An 18882-nucleotide genomic window follows, 5' to 3' on the forward strand; every position below is an offset into this window, starting at 1 on the left:
GTTGCACCAGTAACACAGAAGCAACAGAAAAACACTTGCAACAGGGACATAGCTCCATCAGTAACACAGCTGCAAAAGTAACACCGCTGCAACAGCAACACCGCTGCAACAAAAACACAGCTGCTACAGTAACACACCTGCAACAGTAACAGCAGTACAGTAGCACAGCTTCAACAATAACACAGCTTCAGCTGTAAGACAATTGTAACAGTAACACAGCTCCAACTGTAACACATCTGCAACAAATACACATCTGCAACAATAACACAGCTGCAACAGTAACACATCTGCAACAAATACACATCTGCAACAATAACACAGCTGCAACAGTAACCCAGATGCAAAAGTAACAAAGCTGCAACAGTAGCAGTAGCAACAGTAAAACCGCTGCACCAGTAACACAACTGCAACAGTAACCCAGCTCCCACAGTAACACAGCTCTCACAGAAACACATGCTGCAACATTAACACAGCTCCAACAGTAACACAGATGCAACAGTAACACAACTGCAACAGTAACACAGCTGCAACAGTTACACAGCGGCAACAGTAACACACTTGCAACAGTAATACAGCTTCAACATTAACACAGCTCCAGTAGTAACACAGCTTAAACAGAAACAGCTTCAACAGTAAAACAGCTGCACCAGTAACACAGCTTAAACAGAAACAGCTCCAACAGTAAAACAGCTACACCAGTAACACAGCTGCAACAGTAATACACTTGCAACAGTAACACAGCTCAACAGTAACAAAGCTGCAACAGTAACACAGCTGCAACAGTAACACAGATTCAACAGTAACTCAGCTCCAACAGTAACACAGCAGCAATAGTAACACAGATGAACAGTAACACAGCTACAACAGTAACACAGCTCCAACAGTAATACGGTTGCAACAGTAACACAGCTGCAACAGTAACAGCTCCAAAAGTAACACAGCTCCAACAGTAACAGCTGCAACAGTAACACAGCTCCAACAGTAACACATCTGCAACAGTAACACAGCTACAACAGTAACACATCTGCAACAGTTACACATCTACAACAATAACACAGCTGCAACAGTAACACAAGTTGCAACAATAAGAGCTCCAACAGTATAACAACTGCACTGGTAAAACAGCTTCAACAGTAACACAGCTCAACAGTAACACAGCTGCAACAGTAACAAAGCTGCAACAGTAACACTGCTGCAACAATAACATAGCTGCTAGAGTTACACAGCTGCATCAGTAACACAGCTGCAACAGTATCATAGCTGCAACGTTAAAACCGCTCCAACAGTAACACAGCAGCAAAAGTAACGCCGCTGCAGCAGTAACACCGCTGCAACAATAACACAGCTGCAACAGTAACACAGCTGCAACAGTAACACAGCTCCAACAGTAACACATCTGCAACAGTAACACACCTGCAACAGTAAAACAGATTCAACCGCAAAACAGCTCCAAGAATAATACAGCAGCAGCAGTAACACAGCTGCAACAATAACAGCCCCAAAAGTAAAACAGCTGCACCAGTAACACAGCTGCAACAGTAACAGCTCCAACAGTAAAACAGCTGCACCAGTAACACAGCTGCAACAGTAATACACTTGCAACAGTAGCACAGATCAACAGTAACACAGCTGCAACAGTAACACATCTGCACCAGTAACAGAGCTGGAACAGTAACACAGCTCCAACAGTAACAGCTCCAACAGTAACACAGCAGCAACAGTAACACAGCTGAACAGTAATACGGTAGCAACAGTAACACCGCTGCAACAGTAACAGCTCCAACAGTAAAACAGCTCCAACAGTAACAGCTGCAACAGTAACACAGCTTAAACATTAAGACAGCTCCAGTAGTAACACAGCTGTAAAAGTAACACTGCTCCAAGAGTAACAAATCTGCAACAGCTGTGTTATTGTTGCAGATGTGTAACATCTGCAACAATAACACAGCTCCAACAGTAACACAAATTGCAACAGCAACAGCTCCAACAAGAAACAAATGCACCAGCATCACAGCTTATCAGTAACACAGCTGCAACAGTTACAAAGCTGCAACAGTAGCAGTAGCAACGTTAACACCGCTGCACCAGTAACGCCGCTGTAACAGTTTTACACTTGCAACAGTAACACAGCTCCAACAGTATCTCAGCTCCAACAGTAACACAGCTGCAACAGTAATACCGCTGCAACAGTAACACTGCTGCAACAATAACACAGCTGCTACAGTAACACATCTGCATCAGTAACACAGCCTCAACAGTAACACAGATCCAATAGTAACACAGCTCCAATAGTAACACAGCCGCAACAATAATACAGCTCCAACAGTAACACAGCTGCAAAAGTAACGCCGCTGCAGCAGTAACACCGCTGCAGCAATAAACACAGCTGCTACAGTAACACAGCTGCAATAGTAACACAGTTCCAACAGTAACACAGATGCAACAATAATACAGCTCCAACAGTAACACAGCTGAAAAAGTACCACCGCTGCAGCAGTAATATCGCTGCAACAATAACACAGGTGCTACAGTAACACAGCTGCAACAGAAACACAGCTCCAATAGTAGCACTGCTCCAGCAGTACCGCAGCTGCAACAGTAACACAGCTGCAACAGAAACAGAACTGAAACGGGAACAATGCTGCAACAGTATCACAGTTCCATCTTTAACACAGCTGCAATAGTAACACCAGCAACAGTATCATAGCTGCACCAGTAACACAGCTGCAACAGTAACACAGCTGCACCAGTAACTCAGCTGCAACAGTAACTCATTTGCAACAGTAACACAGCTCCAACAGTAACTCAGCTCCAACAGTAACACAGCAGCAAAAGTAACGCAGCTGAACAGTAACACAGCTCCAACAGTAATACGGTTGCAACAATAACACAGCTGTAACAGTAACACCGCTGCAACATTAACAGCGCTGCAACAGTACCACAGCTGCAACAGTAACACAGCAGCAACAGTAACATCGCTGCAACAGTAGCACAGCTGCAACAGTAACACAACTGCAGCAGTAACACATCTGCAACAGTAACACAGCTCCAACAATAACACATCTGCAACAGTAACACAGCTCCAGCAGTAACACATCTGCAACAGTAACACACCTGCAACAGTAAAACAGCTGCACCAGTAACACAGCTCCAAAAGTAACACAGCTGCAACAGTATCACAGCTGCAACAGTAACACAGCTGAACAGTAACACAGCTACAACAGTAACACAGCTACAGCAGTAACACAGCTGCATCAGTAACACAGCTCAACAGTAATACAGCTGCAACAGTAACACAGTTGCAACAGTAACACAGCTGCAACAGTATCACAGCTGAACAGTAACACAGCTACAACAGTAACACAGCTACAACAGTAACACAGCTGCATCAGTAATACGGTTGCAACAGTAACAAAGCTTCTACATTAATACAGCTGCAACAGTAACACAGATCGAACAGTAACAGCTGCAACAGTACCACAGCTGCAACAGTAACACAGCAGCAACAGTAACACCGCTGCAACAGTAACACAGATGCAACAGTAACACAGATCCAGCAGTAACACAGCTGCAATAGTAGCACCGCTCCAACAGTAACACAGCTGCAACAGTAGCACAGCTGCATAAGTAACACAACTGCAACAGTAACACAGCTCCAACAGCAACACAGTTGCATCAGTAACACACCTGCAAGAGTAACACAGATTCAAAAGCAACACAGCTCCAAGAGTAACACAGCTGCAACAGTAACAGCTCCAACAGTAAGACAGCTGCACCAGTAACACAGCTGCAACAATAACACACTTGCAACAGTATCACAGCTGCAACAGTAGCAGTAGCAACAGTAACACAGTTGCACCAGTAACACAGAAGCAACAGAAAAACACTTGCAACAGGGACATAGCTCCATCAGTAACACAGCTGCAAAAGTAACACCGCTGCAACAGCAACACCGCTGCAACAAAAACACAGCTGCTACAGTAACACACCTGCAACAGTAACAGCAGTACAGTAGCACAGCTTCAACAATAACACAGCTTCAGCTGTAAGACAATTGTAACAGTAACACAGCTCCAACTGTAACACATCTGCAACAAATACACATCTGCAACAATAACACAGCTGCAACAGTAACACATCTGCAACAAATACACATCTGCAACAATAACACAGCTGCAACAGTAACCCAGATGCAAAAGTAACAAAGCTGCAACAGTAGCAGTAGCAACAGTAAAACCGCTGCACCAGTAACACAACTGCAACAGTAACCCAGCTCCCACAGTAACACAGCTCTCACAGAAACACATGCTGCAACATTAACACAGCTCCAACAGTAACACAGATGCAACAGTAACACAACTGCAACAGTAACACAGCTGCAACAGTTACACAGCGGCAACAGTAACACACTTGCAACAGTAATACAGCTTCAACATTAACACAGCTCCAGTAGTAACACAGCTTAAACAGAAACAGCTTCAACAGTAAAACAGCTGCACCAGTAACACAGCTTAAACAGAAACAGCTCCAACAGTAAAACAGCTGCACCAGTAACACAGCTGCAACAGTAATACACTTGCAACAGTAACACAGCTCAACAGTAACAAAGCTGCAACAGTAACACAGCTGCAACAGTAACACAGATTCAACAGTAACTCAGCTCCAACAGTAACACAGCAGCAATAGTAACACAGATGAACAGTAACACAGCTACAACAGTAACACAGCTCCAACAGTAATACGGTTGCAACAGTAACACAGCTGCAACAGTAACAGCTCCAAAAGTAACACAGCTCCAACAGTAACAGCTGCAACAGTAACACAGCTCCAACAGTAACACATCTGCAACAGTAACACAGCTACAACAGTAACACATCTGCAACAGTTACACATCTACAACAATAACACAGCTGCAACAGTAACACAAGTTGCAACAATAAGAGCTCCAACAGTATAACAACTGCACTGGTAAAACAGCTTCAACAGTAACACAGCTCAACAGTAACACAGCTGCAACAGTAACAAAGCTGCAACAGTAACACTGCTGCAACAATAACATAGCTGCTAGAGTTACACAGCTGCATCAGTAACACAGCTGCAACAGTATCATAGCTGCAACATTAAAACCGCTCCAACAGTAACACAGCAGCAAAAGTAACGCCGCTGCAGCAGTAACACCGCTGCAACAATAACACAGCTGCAACAGTAACACAGCTGCAACAGTAACACAGCTCCAACAGTAACACATCTGCAACAGTAACACACCTGCAACAGTAAAACAGATTCAACCGCAAAACAGCTCCAAGAATAATACAGCAGCAGCAGTAACACAGCTGCAACAATAACAGCCCCAAAAGTAAAACAGCTGCACCAGTAACACAGCTGCAACAGTAACAGCTCCAACAGTAAAACAGCTGCACCAGTAACACAGCTGCAACAGTAATACACTTGCAACAGTAGCACAGATCAACAGTAACACAGCTGCAACAGTAACACATCTGCACCAGTAACAGAGCTGGAACAGTAACACCGCTCCAACAGTAACAGCTCCAACAGTAACACAGCAGCAACAGTAACACAGCTGAACAGTAATACGGTAGCAACAGTAACACCGCTGCAACAGTAACAGCTCCAACAGTAAAACAGCTCCAACAGTAACAGCTGCAACAGTAACACAGCTTAAACATTAAGACAGCTCCAGTAGTAACACAGCTGTAAAAGTAACACTGCTCCAAGAGTAACAAATCTGCAACAGCTGTGTTATTGTTGCAGATGTGTAACATCTGCAACAATAACACAGCTCCAACAGTAACACAAATTGCAACAGCAACAGCTCCAACAAGAAACAAATGCACCAGCATCACAGCTTATCAGTAACACAGCTGCAACAGTTACAAAGCTGCAACAGTAGCAGTAGCAACGTTAACACCGCTGCACCAGTAACGCCGCTGTAACAGTTTTACACTTGCAACAGTAACACAGCTCCAACAGTATCTCAGCTCCAACAGTAACACAGCTGCAACAGTAATACCGCTGCAACAGTAACACTGCTGCAACAATAACACAGCTGCTACAGTAACACATCTGCATCAGTAACACAGCCTCAACAGTAACACAGATCCAATAGTAACACAGCTCCAATAGTAACACAGCCGCAACAATAATACAGCTCCAACAGTAACACAGCTGCAAAAGTAACGCCGCTGCAGCAGTAACACCGCTGCAGCAATAAACACAGCTGCTACAGTAACACAGCTGCAATAGTAACACAGTTCCAACAGTAACACAGATGCAACAATAATACAGCTCCAACAGTAACACAGCTGAAAAAGTACCACCGCTGCAGCAGTAATATCGCTGCAACAATAACACAGGTGCTACAGTAACACAGCTGCAACAGAAACACAGCTCCAATAGTAGCACTGCTCCAGCAGTACCGCAGCTGCAACAGTAACACAGCTGCAACAGAAACAGAACTGAAACGGGAACAATGCTGCAACAGTATCACAGTTCCATCTTTAACACAGCTGCAATAGTAACACCAGCAACAGTATCATAGCTGCACCAGTAACACAGCTGCAACAGTAACACAGCTGCACCAGTAACTCAGCTGCAACAGTAACTCATTTGCAACAGTAACACAGCTCCAACAGTAACTCAGCTCCAACAGTAACACAGCAGCAAAAGTAACGCAGCTGAACAGTAACACAGCTCCAACAGTAATACGGTTGCAACAATAACACAGCTGTAACAGTAACACCGCTGCAACATTAACACCGCTGCAACAGTACCACAGCTGCAACAGTAACACAGCAGCAACAGTAACATCGCTGCAACAGTAGCACAGCTGCAACAGTAACACAACTGCAGCAGTAACACATCTGCAACAGTAACACAGCTCCAACAATAACACATCTGCAACAGTAACACAGCTCCAGCAGTAACACATCTGCAACAGTAACACACCTGCAACAGTAAAACAGCTGCACCAGTAACACAGCTCCAAAAGTAACACAGCTGCAACAGTATCACAGCTGCAACAGTAACACAGCTGAACAGTAACACAGCTACAACAGTAACACAGCTACAGCAGTAACACAGCTGCATCAGTAACACAGCTCAACAGTAATACAGCTGCAACAGTAACACAGTTGCAACAGTAACACAGATGCAACAGTATCACAGCTGAACAGTAACACAGCTACAACAGTAACACAGCTACAACAGTAACACAGCTGCATCAGTAATACGGTTGCAACAGTAACAAAGCTTCTACATTAATACAGCTGCAACAGTAACACAGATCGAACAGTAACAGCTGCAACAGTACCACAGCTGCAACAGAAACACAGCAGCAACAGTAACACCGCTGCAACAGTAACACAGATGCAACAGTAACACAGATCCAGCAGTAACACAGCTGCAATAGTAGCACCGCTCCAACAGTAACACAGCTCCAACAGTAGCACAGCTGCAACAGTAACAGTATCAACAGTAATACGGCTGATTCAGTAACGCAGCTGCAACAGTAATACGGCTGATTCAGTAACACAATAACCAGTACCAGTAACACACTTGCAACAGTAACACAGCTGCAACAATAACACAGCTGCACTAGTAACACACTTGCAAAAGTAACACAGCTGAAACAGTAACACTCTTGCAACAGTAACTCAGCTGCAACAGTAACACAGCTGAAACAGTAGCACAGCTGCAACAGTAACAGTATCAACAGTAATACAGCTGATCCAGTAACACAGCTGCACCAGCAACACACTTGCATAAGTAACACAGCTGCAACAGTAACACATCTACAACAGTAACACAGCAGCAACATTAACACAGCTCCAACAGTAACACAGCAGCAAAACTAACACCGCTGCAACAGTAACACCGCTGCAACAATAACACAGCTTCTGCTGTAACATAGCTGCAACAGTAACACAATAGCAACTGTAACACAACTGAAACAGTATTACAGCTCCAACAGTAACACATCTTTAACAGTAACACACCTGCAACAGTAACACAGCTCCAACAGAAACACAGCTGCACCAGTAACACAGCGGCAACAGTAACACAGCTCCAACAGAAACACAGCTGCACCAGTAACACAACGGCAACAGTAACGGACTTGTATCAGTAACGCAGCTGCAACAGTAACAGTAGCAATAGTAACACAGCTGCACCGGTAACACAGCAGCTAAAGTAACACACTTACAACAGCTACACAGCTCTAACAGTAACACAGCTCCAACAGAAACACAGCTGCAACAGTAACTCCGCTGCAACATTAACACAGCTCCAACATTAACACAGCTCCAACAGTAACACAGCTGCAAAAATAACACCGCTGCACCAGTAACACCGCTGCAACAATAACACAGCTGCTTCAGTAACACAGCTTCAGCAGTAGCAAAGCTGCAACAGTAGCTCAGCTCCAACAATAACACAGCTGCAACAGAAACAATTCTGCAACAGTAACACAACTCCAAACGTAATAAGGATGCAACAATAACACAGCTTCTACAGTAACACAGCTGCATCAGTAACACAGCTGAAACAGTAACACAACTGCATCAGAAACACAGTTGCAAAAGTAACACAGCTGCAACAGTAACACCGCTGCAACAGTAACACAGCTGCAACAGTACCACTGCTGCACCAGTAACACAGCAGCAACAGTAACACAGCTCGAACAGTAATACATCTTCAACAGTAACACACCTGCAACAGTAACACAGCTTCAACAAATAACACAGCTCCTACAGTAACACAGCTGCAACAGTAACATAGCTCCAACAGTAACACAGCTGCATCAGTAACACACTTGCAACAGTAACACACCTCCAACAGTAATACAGCTGCAACTGTAACACAGCTGCAACAGAATCAGTATCTACAGTAACAGACCTGCACCAGTAACACTTTCAATACTAACACAGCTCCAACAGTAACACAATTCCAACAGTACAACAGCTACAACAGTAAAACAGCTCCAACAGTAACAGCTGCAGCAGTAACAGCTGCAACAGTTACACAGCCGCAACTGTAACACAGCTGGAAAAGTAACGCCGCTGTAGCAGTGACACCGCTGCAACAATAACACAGCTTCTACAGTAACACAGCTGCAACTGTAAAACAGCTCCAACAGTAACACTGGTCCAGCAGTACCACAGCTCCAAAAGTAACACTGGTCCAGCAGTACCACAGCTGCAACAGTAACACAGCTGCTACAGTAACACAGCTGCAACAGTAACACTTTTGGAACAGTAAAACAGCTGCAACAGAAAAACAGCTGAAACACTAATACTGCTGTAACAGTATCACAGCTCCATCTGTAACACAGCTGCAATAGTAACAGCAGCAACAGTATCATAGCTGCACCAGTAACACAGCTCCAACAGTAACACAGCAGCAACAGTAAAAGCTGCAACAGTAACATCGCCGCAACAGTAACACAGCTCAAACAGTAACAAAGCTGCAACAGTAACACAACTCCAATAGTAATACAGCTGCAACAGTACCACACCTGCAACAGTAACACAGCTGCAACAGTACCACAGCTGCAACAGTAATACAGCTAAAACAGTATTACAGCTCCAACAGTAACATATCTGCAACAGTAACACACCTGCAACAGGAACACAGCTTCAACAGTAACACAGCTCCAACAAAAACAAAGCTGCGACAGTAACAGCTCCAACAGTAACACAGCTGCACCAGTAACACAGCTGCAACAGTAACAAAGCTGCAACAGTAACACCGCTGCAACATTAACACAACTCCAACAGTAACACAGCTGCAAAAGTAACATCGCTTCACCAGTAACACCGCTGCAACAATAACACAGCTGAAACAGTAACACAGCTCCAGCAATAACACAGCTGCAACAGTAGCACAGCTCCAGCAGTAACACAGCTGATCAAGTAACAGAGTTGCAACAGAAACAATTCTGCTACAGTAACACAGCTCCAAAATTAACTCGGTTGCAACAATAACACAGATGTATCAGTAACACAGCTGCAACAGTAACACAGCTGTAACAGTAACACAGGCACAATAGTAACACAGCTGAAACAGTAACACAGCTCCAACAGTAACACATCTTCAACAGTAAAACACCTGCAACAGTAACAGCTCCAACAGTAACACAGCTCCAACAGTAGCACAGCTGCAACAGTAACAGTATCAACAGTAATACGGCTGATTCAGTAACGCAGCTGCAACAGTAATACGGCTGATTCAGTAACACAATAACCAGTACCAGTAACACACTTGCAACAGTAACACAGCTGCAACAATAACACAGCTGCACTAGTAACACACTTGCAAAAGTAACACAGCTGAAACAGTAACACTCTTGCAACAGTAACTCAGCTGCAACAGTAACACAGCTGAAACAGTAGCACAGCTGCAACAGTAACAGTATCAACAGTAATACAGCTGATCCAGTAACACAGCTGCACCAGCAACACACTTGCATAAGTAACACAGCTGCAACAGTAACACATCTACAACAGTAACACAGCAGCAACATTAACACAGCTCCAACAGTAACACAGCAGCAAAAGTAACACCGCTGCAACAGTAACACCGCTGCAACAATAACACAGCTGCTGCTGTAACATAGCTGCAACAGTAACACAATAGCAACTGTAACACAACTGAAACAGTATTACAGCTCCAACAGTAACACATCTTTAACAGTAACACACCTGCAACAGTAACACAGCTCCAACAGAAACACAGCTGCACCAGTAACACAGCGGCAACAGTAACACAGCTCCAACAGAAACACAGCTGCACCAGTAACACAACGGCAACAGTAACGGACTTGTATCAGTAACGCAGCTGCAACAGTAACAGTAGCAATAGTAAATCAGCTGCACCGGTAACACAGCAGCTAAAGTAACACACTTACAACAGCTACACAGCTCTAACAGTAACACAGCTCCAACAGAAACACAGCTGCAACAGTAACTCCGCTGCAACATTAACACAGCTCCAACATTAACACAGCACCAACAGTAACACAGCTGCAAAAATAACACCGCTGCACCAGTAACACCGCTGCAACAATAACACAGCTGCTTCAGTAACACAGCTTCAGCAGTAGCAAAGCTGCAACAGTAGCTCAGCTCCAACAGTAACACAGCTGCAACAGAAACAATTCTGCAACAGTAACACAACTCCAAACGTAATAAGGATGCAACAATAACACAGCTTCTACAGTAACACAGCTGCATCAGTAACACAGCTGAAACAGTAACACAACTGCATCAGAAACACAGTTGCAAAAGTAACACAGCTGCAACAGTAACACTGCTGCAACAGTAACACAGCTGCAACAGTACCACTGCTGCACCAGTAACACAGCAGCAACAGTAACACAGCTCGAACAGTAATACATCTTCAACAGTAACACACCTGCAACAGTAACACAGCTTCAACAAATAACACAGCTCCAACAGTAACACAGCTGCAACAGTAACATAGCTCCAACAGTAACACAGCTGCATCAGTAACACACTTGCAACAGTAACACACCTCCAACAGTAATACAGCTGCAACTGTAACACAGCTGCAACAGAATCAGTATCTACAGTAACAGACCTGCACCAGTAACACTTTCAATAGTAACACAGCTCCAACAGTAACACAATTCCAACAGTACAACAGCTACAACAGTAACACAGCATCAACAGAAACACCGCTGCAACAGTAACACAGATAAAACAGTAACACAGCTCCAGCAGTGTTACACCTGCGACAGTAGCACAGCTCCAACAGTAACACAGCTGCGACAGCAACACAGCTTCAACAGAAACAATCCTGCAACAGTAACACAGCTCAAACAGTAATACAGCTCCCACAGTAACACAGCTCCAAAAGTAATATGGCTGCAACAATTACACAGTTGCTACAGTAACACACCTGCAACAGTAACACAGATGCATCAGTAACACAGCTGCAATAGTAACACAGCTGCACCAGAAACACAGCTGCAACAGTAACACAGCTGCAACAGTAACACAGCTGCAACAGTAACACAGCCGCAACAGTAACACAGCTGCAAAAGTAACATAGCTGCAACAGTAACACAGCTGCAACAGAAACAATCCTGCAACAGTAACAAAGCTCAAACAGTAACACATTTCCAACAGTAACAAAGCTCAAACAGTAACACATTTCCAACAATAACACAGCTGCTACAGTAACGCACCTGAAACAGTAACACAGACGCATCGGTAACACAGCTGCAACAGTAACACAGCTGCGCCAGAAACACAGCTGCAACAGTAACAGAGCTGCAACAGTAACACCGTTGCAACAGTAACACAGCTGAAACAGTAACACAACTGCCACAGTAACACACCTGCCACAGTAACACACCTTTAACACTAACACCGCTTCAATAGTAGGACAGCTCCAACAGTAACACAGCTCCAACAGTAGCACAGCTGCAACAGTAACAGTAGCAACAGTAACACATCTTCAACAGTAAAACACCTGCAACAGTAACAGCTCCAACAGTAACACAGCTCCAACAGTAGCACAGCTGCAACAGTAACAGTATCAACAGTAATACGGCTGATTCAGTAACGTAGCTGCAACAGTAATACGGCTGATTTAGTAACGCAATAACCAGTACCAGTAACACACTTGCAACAGTAACACAGCTGCAACAGTAACACAGCTGAAACAGTAGCACAGCTGCAACAGTAACAGTATCAACAGTAATACAGCTGATCCAGTAACACAGCGGCACCAGCAACACACTTGCATAAGTAACACAGCTGCAACAGTAACACAGCTGCAACAGTAACACATCTACAACAGTAACACAGCAGCAACATTAACACAGCTCCAACAGTAACACAGCAGCAAAAGTAACACCGCTGCAACAGTAACACCGCTGCAGCAATAACACAGCTGCTGCCGTAACATAGCTGCAACAGTACCACAGCTGCAACAGAAACACAATAGCAACTGTAACACAACTGAAACAGTATTACAGCTCCAACAGTAACACATCTTTAACAGTAACACACCTGCAACAGTAACACAGCTCCAACAGAAACACAGCTGCACCAGTAACACAGCGGCAACAGTAACACAGCTCCAACAGAAACACAGCTGCACCAGTAACACAACGGCAACAGTAACGGACTTGCATCAGTAACGCAGCTGCAACAGTAACAGTAGCAATAGTAACACAGCTGCACCGGTAACACAGCTGCTAAAGTAACACACTTACAACAGCTACACAGCTCTAACAGTAACACAGCTCCAACAGAAATACAGCTGCAACAGCAACTCCGCTGCAACATTAACACAGCTCCAACATTAATACAGCTCCAACAGTAACACAGCTGCAAAAATAACACCGCTGCACCAGTAACACCGCTGCAACAATAACACAGCTGCTTCAGTAACACAGCTTCAGCAGTAGCACAGCTGCAACAGTAGCTCAGCTCCAACAGTAACACAGCTGCAACAGAAACAATTCTGCAACAGTAACACAACTCCAAAAGTAATACGGATGCAACAATAACACAGCTTCTACAGTAACACACCTGCATCAGTAACACAGCTGAAACAGTAACACAGCTGCATCAGAAACACAGTTGCAAAAGTAACACAGCTGCAACAGTAACACCGCTGCAACAGTAACACAGCAGCAACAGTAACACAGCTCGAACAGTAATACATCTTCAACAGTAACACACCTGCAACAGTAACACAGCTTCAACAAATAACACAGCTCCTACAGTAACACACTTGCAACAGTAACACACCTCCAACAATAATACAGCTGCAACTGTAACACAGCTGCAACAGAAACAGTATCTACAGTAACAGACCTGCACCAGTAACACTTTCAATAGTAACACAGCTCCAACAGTAACACAATTGCAACAGTACAACAGCTACAACAGTAACACAGCATCAACAGAAACACCGGTGCAATAGTAACACAGATAAAACAGTAACACAGCTCCAGCAGTGTTACACCTGCGACAGTAGCACAGCTCCAACAGTAACACAGCTGCAACAGCAACACAGCTTCAACAGAAACAATCCTGCAACAGTAACACAGCTCAAACAGTAACACAACTCCAACAGTAACACAGCTCCAAAAATAATATGGCTGCAACAATTACACAGCTGCTACAGTAACACACCTGCAACAGTAACACAGATGCATCAGTAACACAGCTGCAATAGTAACACAGCTGCACCAGAAACACAGCTGCAACAGTAACACAGCTGCAACAGTAACACAGCTGCAACAGTAACACAGCCGCAACAGTAACACAGCTGCAAAAGTAACATAGCTGCAACAGAAACAATCCTGCAACAGTAACAAAGCTCAAACAGTAACACATTTCCAACAATAACACAGCTGCTACAGTAACGCACCTGCAACAGTAACACAGACGCATCGGTAACACAGCTGCAACAGTAACACAGCTGCGCCAGAAACACAGCTGCAACAGTAACAAAGCTGCAACAGTAACACCGCTGCAACAGTAACACAGCTGAAACAGTAACACAACTGCCACAGCAACACACCTGCCACAGTAACACATCTTTAACAGTAACACCGCTTCAATAGTAGGACAGCTCCAACAGTAACACAGCTCCAACAGTTGCACAGCTGCAACAGTAACAGTAGCAACAGTAACACAGCTGAAACAGTAACACATTTGCAACAATAACAAAGCTCTAACAGTAACACAGCTGCAACAGTAACACAGCTGCAACAGCAACAGTAGCAACAGTGTGACGATAATCTCTTTCAAAAGAGATTGAGCCTGCTCTTCTCTACATGAAGTTACGTATATTTTATACAAGAATAAGATGCTACCTTCAAGATACGTCTCCCAGTAGCACAAAACGTTTTGACCAGGAGGCAAAACGTACTCAAGATTCACCCCCTACTCCACTCCCTCCACGCCGGCTCGTCATCAACCAGCCAACTACCCTTCCCAGCCTGCCTGCTCCTGATTGGTGACTCGCCGACTGCACACCTGCACACTGCACCTCAGCGCCCTCTACCTGAGTCGATGTCTGGGCTTGATCCAGCCATTGAAGTCAGAATATCCTTGTGCTCTCAAGCCGTGAACAACTAACTGATATATGCTGTATCAGGTGGATGTCTCGCAGCTAGCGCCATATTCTTACCCCTAATTATTTTTCACCTTTAACTTTATTATTATTATAGAGTAACTTCATACCTATTTTTTCATTTATGTTATATTTTTTTGACTTGTTCTTTTGCACTGTACATTGCCAAGGGATTGTCTTTGTTTATAATTTGTTTCCTATATTAATTAAAGTTTCATTGTTCATGCTTTGTGTTTTGCGTGTCTTCCCTTACTTTACCACAGACAAACAGGCAAGCAGTCTATCTTTTTTTTTGTAAGTGTGACTAGGCTTTGACACCTGCCATTGGAGGACTTCCGAACATCTACACTCCAACACTTTCCCGTCACATTTAATGGGGGCCTGTCCACGGAGCTTCACTCAGGTACTAGTACCAGAACGTCAATTTGTGGTAAGCGTACTTGGCTTTCATACAGTTGCTTTTCAATATTTTCATTACTTTTAATATTTATATGGTGCTGTGTGTATTGTGCGTTCCGAGAGTAGCATATTGTGAGTGTTGGATAACTTTGGATTACGTGGTGACTGGAGGCCTCAGTCATTCTCTTAATTGGTCATCCCTCCCTCCGTGTTATTACTCGTGTTTTCCACCTTTTGTCCCTAGGATATTTCTCAATCTCAGATAGATCATCATTCTGGGTACCCTGGTACTTTGGTTTGTCTTCGGGTCAAAGCACCCTATCTTCTGCAATCCGACCGAAGGAGGATAAAGAGGGGCCATAGTTCCTCTAGTACGGACTACGTTGCTGACTTGGGACCTCAGCAGCAGTTCTCGTCACCAGTTGACACTCGCACCCCTACACGTCGGTCAGAGATGATGATATTTACTTAGGTAGGGAATTAGCTTTCTTTTTTCAGAGCACAAAGTTCGCTAATTCTGTAAGTATCATATTTCATTTAGTGGGAAAACCCTTGCTTCTCTCCTATAGAGACTCGGCAAGGTATGCCTACATTCTTGGACTACCTTATTCACTTTTGGAACAAATAAATGTTTCATTTGTTTTAGAAACTATCAGTTTCATTTATTTAGTAGGATTTTCTTGCCCTTATTCTCTTAAATTGAGTACCGGGTACAAGATTTCCTGCTCTTTTGATTGACTAATCATTTACCCTTCTAAAATTAACATTAATTGTTAAATATTAAATTCCACAGGATAGTTACCAGTTGCCACGTTATCCTGTTACTGATACTTACCATATCACAAGTATTCGTTGTACATTTATTTGCTATTTTTCACCATGTTTCGTCTCCCAGCTTTTCATAACGATCCAGCAGGTGAAATAGGAACCTTAAGTCGTGCCAAGAGGACCGAATTACAAACTCTTGCACACGAGTATCAACTAGATGTTCCCCATGGAGCCAACAAAAATAAATTGCATAATTTAATAATGGATCACCTCTTAGATGAAGGGAATATTGACTCTGAAACTCACGAACATTATTCTATTACAGACAAACAAGATCTGGCAACTATGAAACTCAAGCTCTAACTTGAAAAGCTCGAGCGGGAGCAACAAAAAGAAGCCCTCGAACAACAAAAAGAAGCTCTACAAATGAGGAAAGAAGAAGCTGCAATCAGGAAAGAAGAACAAGAACGAGAGGCGGCCCTAAAGGAACGTGAGATGGCCCTATTCAAAGAGCGTGAGCGAGTACAGCTTGAAGCGAAACAACGCCACCTGGAGATACAACGCGAGCATGACAAACAGCAAGCGGCTATGGCTATAACATGTCAACGAGAACTCACGTTGGAAACTACACACCACACTCAGCGCCAACAAGCTACCGCTAGTCTTCCCTTAAGTTTCAATGTCTCCCATGCAAGTAAGTTAATGCTACCATTCGTTGAGACAGAGATTGATGTCTTTTTTACCACTTTTGAGACCCTAGCTAATAAACTTAGCTGGCCTGCAGATCAATGGTCTACCCTTCTCAGAGTGCATCTCACAGGTAGAGCTGCGGTTACTCATTAGCGTCTGAGAATGACTACCAGATCCTGAAGCAAGCAGTTTTGAACGCCTACCTTCTCTCCACCGAAAGCTACAGACGAAAATTCCGTGATCATCTAAAGGCAAGTACCACCACCTTTCTAGAATTTGCCAATACCAAGAAAAGATATTTCATGAAATGGCTGGAAGCAGCACATGTCTCTACATTTACAGAGCTCGTCAACCTCTTGTTAGTTGAGGAATTCTTGAGACGTGTTCCCCCTTCCGTCCGTTTATATTTAGCAGAAAAAGAAGAAGCCGACTACATCAAATGTGCGAAGTCAGCTGACACCTACAGCCTCGTCCACCGGCTTACACCATCACCACCTCCCAGTAAGAAGTCTTGGTATAGTTATGATAAAGTAGGTACAGATCAAGCAAGCTCTCAATTGTATTGTAAGTATTGCAAACTCTATGTACATACCATAGATAGATGTGGGAAAGCTCAATACAAAAGCAATGAAACAACTAAACCCAAACCGACTACTCCTAAGTCCGGTAAGCCTGTGATGAATGTTGGTGTTCCTATTAATGATCTTTCTCTCTTCAGCAAACACCTGTATCCTGGAACTGTCTCTACCAACGGTACAGATTCAGAGGGACGTTTCAAATTGAAGATCTTGAGGGACACAGCGGCTCTTCAGTCCATAATATTGAAATCAGCTGTGCCTAACATCACCTACACTGGAGAAACCGTCCTTATCACTGACCTCACTGCTACCACTCCGTATCCACTCGCCAGAGTCCACCTGGATTGTCCTTTTGTGACCGGTGGAGTCCAAGTCGCCATCAGGGAGAAGCCTTTTCCCATGTCTGGAGTGCAATTTCTCCTGGGCAACGACTTGGCAGAAGATTTGCAACCGTCCAACCTGATCATCATGGACAAACCCCAGGTGTGTAACTCGGTAGTGGACAATCCCATCTTTGAGTATGTTTCAGCAGAGGTCCAAGAAAGTGATGAAGTTTCTCCTCCGGTTTTGGTGACCACCCGTGCACAAGCTGCACGCCCGCAACCAGCTGACTCTACTGCTACCGCTGTCCCTCAAGACCCTCAGAATCTACCACCGAATCTTACCAGTTTGGAGTTCCGTAAGTTACAGAGGGAGGATCAATCATTAACACCATTGTTCTTCCAGGCTGAGACTCAACCTGACAGTATCCCTGGGTTCTTCCTAGAGAATCAGTTGCTCTACTGCAGGTACAGACCCAGTAAGCTGAAGGAGGACGACGATTGGGCAAATGTCGAACAACTAGTGGTTCCCACCAGCCTACGGCCCGATATTCTACACCTGGCCCACGGAGCTCTTTCTCACTATGGTTTTAACAAAACCTACCACGGTATCAGACAAGACTACTACTGGCCAGGTATGGTTAAGGACGTCAAAAGTTACGTGCAACAGTATCATACATGTCAGATGGCAGGTAAACCTAACATCTCTATTCCCCAGGCCCCATTGACTCCTATTCAGGTGCCTGCGGAACCTTTCCACAGACTCATCATAGACTGTGTTGGTACCACGGACCAGTTCTGGCAACGCCTATATACTAACTACCTTTTGTCCTACCACCAGATTCCCCATAGCAGTTCCCGTAAAGAACATTTCGGCTGCTACTGTGGTGAAACAACTACATCAATACAACTACAACATGATGGACTACATCACGCAGAAGTGCAAGGAGGCAGCAAACAAGTTTGTTCCAGTCCAAAAAGAAAACAATGAA

The 18882-nt window shown here is 44.1% G+C and overlaps 1 protein-coding gene across 1 annotated transcript in view; it reads left to right on the plus strand.

Annotated features, from left to right (window-relative positions):
- The window catches only part of LOC138372647 (collagen alpha-1(I) chain-like), a 134064-nt gene extending 119948 nt beyond the window's left edge, over positions 1 to 14116 (plus strand). The window contains exons 4-6 of the mRNA XM_069338145.1: positions 8946 to 9051; positions 11675 to 11860; positions 13927 to 14116. Of these exons, the coding sequence (XP_069194246.1) occupies positions 8946 to 9051; positions 11675 to 11860; positions 13927 to 14116 (482 nt within the window). The remainder of the gene's footprint in view (positions 1 to 8945; positions 9052 to 11674; positions 11861 to 13926) is intronic.
- The last annotated feature ends 4766 nt before the right edge of the window (positions 14117 to 18882 follow it).

Source organism: Procambarus clarkii, chromosome 39, assembly GCF_040958095.1.
Source record: "Procambarus clarkii isolate CNS0578487 chromosome 39, FALCON_Pclarkii_2.0, whole genome shotgun sequence".
NCBI classification, from domain to species: domain Eukaryota; kingdom Metazoa; phylum Arthropoda; class Malacostraca; order Decapoda; family Cambaridae; genus Procambarus; species Procambarus clarkii.